Consider the following 9,180-nt stretch of genomic DNA (forward strand, 5'->3'; position numbering starts at 1 on the left):
ACAAATTTCTGTAGTAGTCGTTTTAATACTTTCTCCACCAGGTCAGTTTCTTTGGTCATTTCATAGGGCCTTCACTCAACAATTTTGAAAAGTAAAGAAATAGGAATAAGTTTTAACACCCATAAAGTTGTCATACAGACATAGGCAGGCATGGCCAGAGTTTGCTCTGTGCTGGGATGGGAAAGAAGTGTCATATATTTTGTTTGGAGTTTTTTGATGGCATTACAAGTAGAATGGGACTCTCTCCTTTCCCCTTTTCCACAAGTTTTATTATATGAAATCACAAATCACTATTAATCAGATTTGTCCAATAGACGTTTTTTAATTTATATCGCCAAAGATAAAAACCTTAGTCTATAAACAGTGCAAGCTGAAGCCTATATTTTGAAGATAGGGATAATCTTTTGTGTACTGAAGTCATTCTAATAGTAATTTTATTTATTTATGAATAAATGAATAATTTGTTCACTTTCTCATGTCTGTTTTGTTTTCAGGTTTGCTCTCATGAATAGGAAAGTTTTAGATGTATTTGGTACTGAAGCCTCTAAGAACTTCAAGGATTTCACGCCTAGGCTTGACCCAAGACACACTGTTGTCCCACCAGAGCTACCGCTTGAGCTGTCTTGAAAATGATAGTGTATCTTGTCATTAAGTGTGATCAGCGTTTTGTCCTGAAAAGTTAATTAACTTAACAGTCATATATATGGAGGAGGGCTTGGGCTCCACTTCAGTATTATTTCAATGAGAAATGCTTTTTATGAATCAAAAACACTGAAGCTTTGTAGGAAGGTGTGGCTTAATGATTAAGCCCCTTCCATACATAAAGAATATTTCTGGGTTACTGTAGTTGGTTGACAGTATGGTAGATTCCTGAGTGAATTAAATCAATGAGTAATATATCTAGAGAAGAGAAGTAAAATGTATGTAAGACATAAATATGCATAATAATTTCAATACCTCTGTGTCTCATACCAGTAGAATGTTTCTTCGTCAAACTAAAAGTAATTCTGAATTTAGAAAGGAAGACATAGTGCATAGTTTAGGTCCAGAATTTTACCTGATCTTAAAACTATTGCAGTCTGGTGAAAATGTCTCCTCGGCTTTCTAAATTGTATCACTGATTTTTCTTAAAAGAGCCGCTGCCTGCTCTGTTCAAAATGACAATATTTTCACCCGGCTATGGTGGCAAAAGAAGGCATTCCTTAGTAAAAGAAAATGCGTGTTAGTTCATAAAGCACATTCCAGGGCTGAAAATCCCACTGATGTTACGGCTAGTGGACAAGGAAACATAAAAAGGCAAGGGCAGTGCCTCGTGCRCCGTGAGGAACAGCAGGGTGGGGTAGGGAGCATCTGCCAAGTGGAAAACGGCAAAACAGGCGGAGGAAGGAATGAAACGTTTTGGCCTCTGAGATGGCGCTGGAAACAGCAGACAGTTACAAAAATAAAAGAAGCCAAGAATGAAACAAAAAAAMCCCCCCAAAATATACTGAAATTAAATGTTTATTTTTAAAGGGCTCGACAGTGTCTTTTTAGATGGGATTGGCTTGTTTGTCAGGCTACAATACCAGCCAGCGTTTCCAGCGGCCTTTAAAAGGGAACTGACCCTTGAGGTTCAACTGTTACAAGAAAACAGTTCTGGCAGTCGTATTAATAGTATTTTTCCTTGTCCTCGGTGCAGAGTGGTTTTCCGTTGGTCTGTCAGACAGCCATGACTGTGACAATTACATTAAGTTTAATATGGTACTCAATGCAAATAAATACCTACTCGGATTCCATCTCATTTTCACGCTGCATATGTCTACAGATAATAGTTTGTGCACTAAAGTGGGACCTTGACATGCTAATTACCTTTGGGGGTTTTGTTCTGTTTTGTTTTTTGTTTTTTTAATAAAGTCCATTCAGGTCACGCTGAATGATGTTCATTACCCCAGCATCTTAATGAAAAGCTGAACTATACTCACATTCAACTAAAAAGACACATGGTAAGCCTGGGAATGGAACTTACAGTACGCTGCATGTATTTTAGAAAGGAAAAGAAGAAAACAGTCTCTATACTGGAAGTTTTTATCAGATAATGTGAATTGGATTACTTAATGGAATCTTTGTCTTGTAACTGTAATCCTACCCCAGCCTTAAGCATATTTTAATTCCTGTTAGTTTAATTTCTTATTACTGAACATGCAGTAATTTTTATCAGATTTACAGAGATGTCATGAAAATTGTACTAGTCTGTGCACAAAATCTGCTTCTTCATGAGCTACTGTAACGATGATGCTTTATCATTGTTACTAAAGGTGCTTTATCCGTTGTTAAAATAGCAGTTGTCCAAGTTAGTGCGAATAAACTTTTGCAAGCTAGTTTGTATGCAATATTTTATTGCTTGAGATATTAAATTAAAATTCCTCAAAAGGAAATAAAAGTTAATTCCATAAGGACCTTAAAAGGATTGTAATACGTTTGTAGTGTTTTTCCACTGGAATATGGTCTAAAATATTTGACCTTGTAAAGTTCGAGAAGTATATATTTTAGGTAATATGTTAGAACTCACACACTATATTATGAATACTTTCTAGTATAACTATATACCATTCTCAAACTTCAAAATATTTTATAAATGGATTAATTTTCTTCACTGGAATGACAATTGTGATTGTTTCTCTGTTTGAGTTAAAACATGCAAGTACTACATCTCAGCAGCTAAACAACAGTTTTGTCTAAGTGTTCTTGTTTCCAAAAGCCTTGTTTCCAGTTATTTTCATGTAATATAAAAAAATAAAGCATTTTAAATTATTTTTATTCAAATCAAGTATATGTAAGAAAGAAAAAGTCCTAATGTTTTTCCCAATAATAAACAGTTGCTGCTTGAAAAATAATCACTTTTTGGTGGCTGTTGTTGTTAGTAAGCTATCTGGAGGAATGAAAGAAGTAATATTCTGTGGTTAATGAATGCTTGGAATGTGACCGAGCCTTTAAATTGTACATATTTGTTCAAAATCTAAAGTCCTAGCACAATGTAAACGAAGAGATAATGCAAAACCTGTGATGAATTGACAACTTCAGCTCTGTCCTTTTCCATGTACTTGTACAATATCGGCATACGCTGCAGAGTGTTTTCTTTAAACAGAGAAAGCCACGTAACCGGTCGTTTCGGCGGTGGAAAGTCGCATGCCTCCAGCCCTCCCTTGCCATGTGGCCGGGTAATTGRGTCTCATGTGACTGAAATGGCAAGAGTTCCCTATCACCTGATGTGGCATTGCTATTTTTTGATCACATCTGCCTAATCACATCTAGCTTCTGCTTATATTTTGCAGAGAAGAATCCTGGGGGAGACTGAAGGGAAGCAGCAGGTCAAATAGTGAAATATCACAGTGCTTTTAGATAGAGGTTTTGAATGTCCTTAGCGAGGCTGTGCAGGAAGACGGTGCTTACTTAAAGTTGCCTGCAGGCGTCTCAGGAGTGTGTACCGAGAGCAGCTGCCTCACCTGTGCCCCGCAGAAGTCAGGAACAGATCTGCTTGTGTGGTGTAATTTTTTGCCTTTCCCTGAGGGAAAAACTGCATGTGTGGTGTCTGCCTGCAGGGCTCTGCTGGAGAATTAACTACCCTCCCATCCCTACTGCTCTGCTGCACCGCCCTTGTCTGTCTCACTGTCTCCCTGCTGTAGACCCCCAYGGATATGCATGTCCTTGCACCTGGACCCCCATGCTCGCTGCAGCAGATCCCAGCCTTTTGCCCCACTTCCTGACCCATTTTAGTTCATTATCTCTCCCACGCCTCTACCCACTGCAGTCTTCCCTGAGAARGCAGTCCATCAGGCATCATGCTTTTGCTGCTTCCCTTGGGTGAGCACATGCGCCARCGCCAGGGTCAGCTGCTTGGACCTTAGGCAGTGTAACCTCTCAGGCTCGGGTTTGACGGAGCTGCTTGGGGAGCAGCAGGATTCTGCTGGCTGGATTTATTTTTCCCCTCCTGACCTGAGATGCTCTGACTATGACTAATATAGATGAACAAAATCCCAAAGTGAAGGTCATGGTCATTCTTTGGTGTTTTATGACTCTTCTGGTATTTAGTGTTGTGTTATATATACTTCAGAGAAATCCCCCTCATTGTACTTACTGACTTGATAGATGGATACTCATTGCTCTTTGCTTGTCATCTTTCAGTTGGTTTTCAGGCTGTATGAGTTTGCTCCCTTTGCAGACTTCCATCACGTATTCCCAGTCCTTGCTGGAGGAGGAGAATGATGTCAACATCTGCTGTGATGCCAGATGAAAATGTTAACATTTTTTTGCAGAACCATTTTACTTCCAGCACTAGGCTGAAAAAATTGCAGATTCRTTATGTTCATGGGTCGTAGATACTTCCACCGGGGAGCACAAGAAGACATATACAAGTTTTGACTTTTTAGACAGCTAATAATGGAAGCATAAACTGCCTAAAATGACAGTAGCACAACCAGAACTGCAACGCTTCTGTGGCATTTTTTCTGAAATTTTCTGCTATTCTAAATTGGTAAGCTTTCATCTTATAGACTGCTGCCTTGGTAGCACAGACCCAAGATAAATACCTGAAATCCAGAGCTGAGGTTCAGTGTCATACTAATGAAGCTGGGTAAGTTCCAGATGCAACTCAACTGTGTGTCCAGTTGCTTGTGTAGATGCTTAAAGTCCACCCCAGAAAGGTTGCTGTTGGTATCCTTCTGCCAGCTTCGTATATATGATGCAAGTTCAAAAATGGTATCAGATGATACTGGCTCTTTAAAGGTGCATTTGCTGTCTAGAATTTACCTCTGCCCAGATTATGTGTTTTCCCATTCAAGGTGAGCAGAAAGTGCTTAAGAAGCCTRTGTGGATATGTTTAGGCCAAGTCACAAACAACAGTTTTTGATGCTAATGACATGGTTGCTAAGGACTAAGAGACAAGTACGTTAGTCCAGGCAGTGCTCCCATGCAAAGTGACTTCTAACTCTTGCTAGAACCCAGCACCCAGCCAGCGTCACTCTTGGGAATGGAAAGCTCAGGTCTRTTTACCTATGTAGACCTGCCCTTTCTAGCTTGTGTAGATACAGCCCTCTCAGTTCATGAGGAAGATGAGTAAAATATCAGAATGACTTTAGTGCGGATGGAGTGGTTTCACTGCTGAAGGTAAAAGCTCATGCTCCCCTATRTTCTTGCAGACCTAGATCTCCAGGACAATCTCAGCAGGACTTGCCTTCTGCAAGAGGCATCCTCCTCAGCAAGGTTGCTCTCAGAAAATATTATTTTCTGTTGTGTGGCCTACGAAACTCCACATTCCTGTATATCGTTTCTCAAACATAGCAGTCTAAAATGCCTTCCATGATATGGACAAGCTGTTCTCCTAGTAGCTTCCCACAATCTCTCATCTGCTGACCTGGGAGCCTTTTATCCCTAATAGTCCCAGCCATCCTACATGAGACCTTTCTGACATCTGCCAGTGAAGCCTCAAAATAATTTTGAGAAAACTTGTTGAGTAGTTTCCCTTCTCCTGTCAGAGATTCCTTTCTTTTGCCCAGCTCCCTATGCTTTTGCATTTGAAGAAGAGGAAAGGGTTTCGTTCCAGATGTTTGATGAAATCCAAAGCAGAGGTGTGCCATGGTTTTATCTGTCCTATGCCTGGTGAATTAAAAATTCAGGACAGCTTGTGTGGAAATCTTTCAATTTCTAACTCTACCAAGAGAAAATTTTTCTGGACGGGTCCCCAGGTGGGTGGAAACTGATGAGGTACAAAAAGGCAGAGAACAAGAAAATCCGGTGACACTTAAATTGAGCCTTTGTTTTGTTGTTCAGGATTTTCTTCCATACCTACTTTTAACATGGAGCTAGAGCAGGGCACCAGCCTCTTCTCATCAGTGTACGGATTGCGAATCCCTGCCCTGACATGGTAGAAGCGACGGACTGGGGAGGGGGCAGCATGTCACAACAGGCATTTGGAGTAAGTGGAGTCACTTTGATGGATATCACCTTGGGCCTTAATGTTGGTTTGGACCTTTCTATTTCCAGATTCGTGTTTCTGAATAGTGAATATCTCACAAAGGAGACTAGTATTTCCCTCGCTTTGCCCCCTGCTCTCCACCAAGGTGAAGCTAACGTGTGTTGGGGGGGATTTGCAAGTTATTGTCAATTTGGGGGTCTCACTTTTACAAGTTGCCTCTTTTTACAAACCACTGTTTCCTTCCACTCCTTTGGAAATATCTCAGAATAATTTGATTCTGTTCCTTGGGCTACATCACAGTTTCACACTTTTTTCTTATTATTTAGTAGAAGATACTGAATGTTTTATCCTAGCTTCCTCCAGATAAATTTTTAGTAAGATTTGAGGGGAAATTTTTCCTCCCATAAGGAAACTAAAATTGCCATTGGTGACATACTGGCAAAATCAACAATATCTCCCTTACCTTTATGCACGTTGAAATGTGATTATTTTGCTCAGGACAAAAGACTCACCTTTCGTAACTGATAGATTATGCCCTCACATCTCCATCAAATCCAAGACTCGTTTTACTGACAGGCTCCTTTGAAYGTAACAAGCATAAACGTGAATTAGAGTCCGCTTTGATCTTAAGGATTTTTTTTTTTCCTGGCGCGGGCCACGGAGTTTTCCGCTTGCTAATTAAAACATGAAGAGGTCAAAAGAATTTTAAATATTAATGCCGAGGCTTTGCCTACAGTGCAAGGGGCTGGCTTGAAATCCAGGCACACTATTAATCTYCTCAAGCTGGTGGAATCTGATCGATGTTTTTTCCCCTCAGCTGCCATGACAGAGGCATAAAAAATGTTACCGTGGCCATGAGAGTCAACGGGAGGATTCCCAAGATTGCTTGAAGGTTACAGAAGACCTGATCATACCAGGTCAAGGACAAAAGACTTTTTCCTGTATTTTGAAAGCACTGTTTCCCTRTTGTTTTAAAGAGTTAAACCCTACTTTCCCATGGCAAACAGCGAAAGCCTTGACCATAAGGAAGAAAAGGTGGGCTGGGCTGGGGAGAGCAGGCCCGGTGCGAGGGAAYGCAACATTAAAATGCTGCTGCTTGCACCATTTGTAGTACACATGTACGTGGCTAAAGTCCTGAGCAACCCAGAAATGTTGTTTTGCTCCTTGTCTGTTGGCCATAAAAAAGCAGGAAGTTTCAACACAGGTTGGTTATGATTATTTACACAAAGGGAATTAACTTGCCTAACTTGCTTGTGCTGAGATACTTTTGTGTCTCCTTGGACACCAAAAATAATATCCTGTAAATAGTCTGAAACCAAGATAGAAGCTGACACCCTGAGTCATCTGTTACATCTTCTGGGTGGTGCCCTCAGCCCAGTCAGAAGGGATAACGCGAGGCTGGCGGCACTATTTGTATATACAAGGGCGAGGTTTGGCCTCGTTTATAACATCATGCAGTTCCTCAGCTGTCTGCTGGGACGTCCCTGACAATAACAGATACTTTTTTTTTCTTTTTAAACTGGAAGGTTTTCAGTTAAATATGAAAGTTCGTACTAGACTTAGACTACCACCACTGTGGTGTTTATTTTTCTATTGCCGTTCTTTTTGAGTAGGAAACAAAATGGAGGACTTCATTTTATGATCATATAAATTCACAGGTCTCACATGCCTCAACACTGTGTGTAGGACAACCTCCCCTTTTCCCACCTCAAAAAGGGTGAAGCAGAGCTGGGAAGGATGACCAAAAACGTGGAACAATTTCTATATGGCAAAAACTAAGCAGCCTTGGACTATTCAGACCATAAAAGAGTCAACTGAGTTGGGTGCAGTATAGGTCTATGAAATTGAGAATGGTGCAGAAAGGCTGAATAGGGAACAAGTGTTCACCATTTCTTCCACTACAAGGACTATCAACACCAAATGAAACTTAAGCTGGCAGATTTAAAACAAACAAACTTTTTTTTCCCCCTGTATGATGTGTAATTCAGCTGGGGAACTCCTTGCCTGTGACTGCTGGAAGTTTACAGGAGTTGAAAAAGGGGTTAAATGCATTTATGGAAGAAAAATCCATGGAGACCTGTGAAACACATTTACAGAATCACCAAATTGCTGCTGGTGGAAGGGACTTCTGGAGATCATATGGTCCAACACCTGCTGAAAGGAGGGTCACCTAGAGCAGGTTGCCCAAGACCATGTCCAGCTGGGTTTTGAATATCTGCAAGGATGGAGACTCCACAGCCTCTCTGGGCAACCTGTTCCCTCTCTGTGTGTTTCTGTCACCCAATCCCAACAACGAGCGCTCTGGGTTATCCCCTTCCTGCTGGGAATATTATTTCCCTGAGGGTGAAGGAAATTTCAGCAGTCCTGGTGGGGGACCTGCTTGGTTTTTAAAGGCGCTTTCTGACGGCTCGGTTAGTTACCTTCCTATTCAGGATACCTAGCTACGGCTTGAGAGAAGGGTCTGGAGTGAGACGGTCACTGCTGATGCCCCATGGTGCCCCAATTACTGAGCCCCACTGCTCAGCCTCATCCAGCTGTAGCACTGAGTTGTCTTCTCCAAGTGTGGCCAAGAGTACAGCAGTTCTAGTAAGCGTCCATGTCATTGCCCTTCACCTCCTACAGGAGTGCATGGGTCCTCTATGCATAGCCAATCTGGGCCTCTCAGCTCCAGGCCCAAATTAATTTTTAATAGACTTTTCCCCATGTCATTATCCAGCATTTAACATCGGCCAAGGTGTCTGTTGTCAGGGTGATTTGGTGTGGAACTTTGCTTGGTTGTATTTGGAAGGACRCTATCAGTTTCTAGGACTGACACAGTTTTAAGGTTTTTTTTCCCTCTATTAGAAGTCATGTTCCCCCCTAACCCTCCCATGCCTATACAGCATCAAGGGTTTGACGCTCCTGCCATTGCTCAAACCTGTTCTGATCTGGCATCTGGGAAAAGAGCAAGCTCTGTCTTGCTCGTTCCAGCTGCCCAACTACTGTGGGCTCTGCCAACCCACTCTCCACAGCCACATGTTCTTCTGAGATGTATTATCAAATTTTAGATTGATTGCATCTTTGAAGACAAATGGCCCTGAATTCTCAGACAACATATCAGGAGCRATGCAAACGTCCAGGTGTGTTTCTACAGCAGTTCAGCTGAAGCCTCTGCAGGCTCCCATGGCCAGCACGGAGGTGCCCAGCAGAGGCCTGGAGATCAAATCCCTTTAGAGAGGTGGAACTGTCCT

The 9,180-nt window shown here is 41.6% G+C and overlaps 1 protein-coding gene across 1 annotated transcript in view; it reads left to right on the forward strand.

Annotated features, from left to right (window-relative positions):
* TMEM135 (transmembrane protein 135) overlaps nucleotides 1–2,855 on the forward strand; it is a 191,596-nt gene extending 188,741 nt beyond the window's left edge. The window contains exon 15 of the mRNA XM_026077913.1: nucleotides 495–2,855. Within this exon, the coding sequence (XP_025933698.1) occupies nucleotides 495–627 (133 nt within the window). The 3' untranslated portion in view covers nucleotides 628–2,855. The remainder of the gene's footprint in view (nucleotides 1–494) is intronic.
* The last annotated feature ends 6,325 nt before the right edge of the window (nucleotides 2,856–9,180 follow it).

The sequence above is a fragment of the Apteryx rowi genome, unplaced genomic scaffold (assembly GCF_003343035.1).
Source record: "Apteryx rowi isolate R43461 unplaced genomic scaffold, aptRow1 scaffold_468, whole genome shotgun sequence".
NCBI lineage: Eukaryota > Metazoa > Chordata > Aves > Apterygiformes > Apterygidae > Apteryx > Apteryx rowi.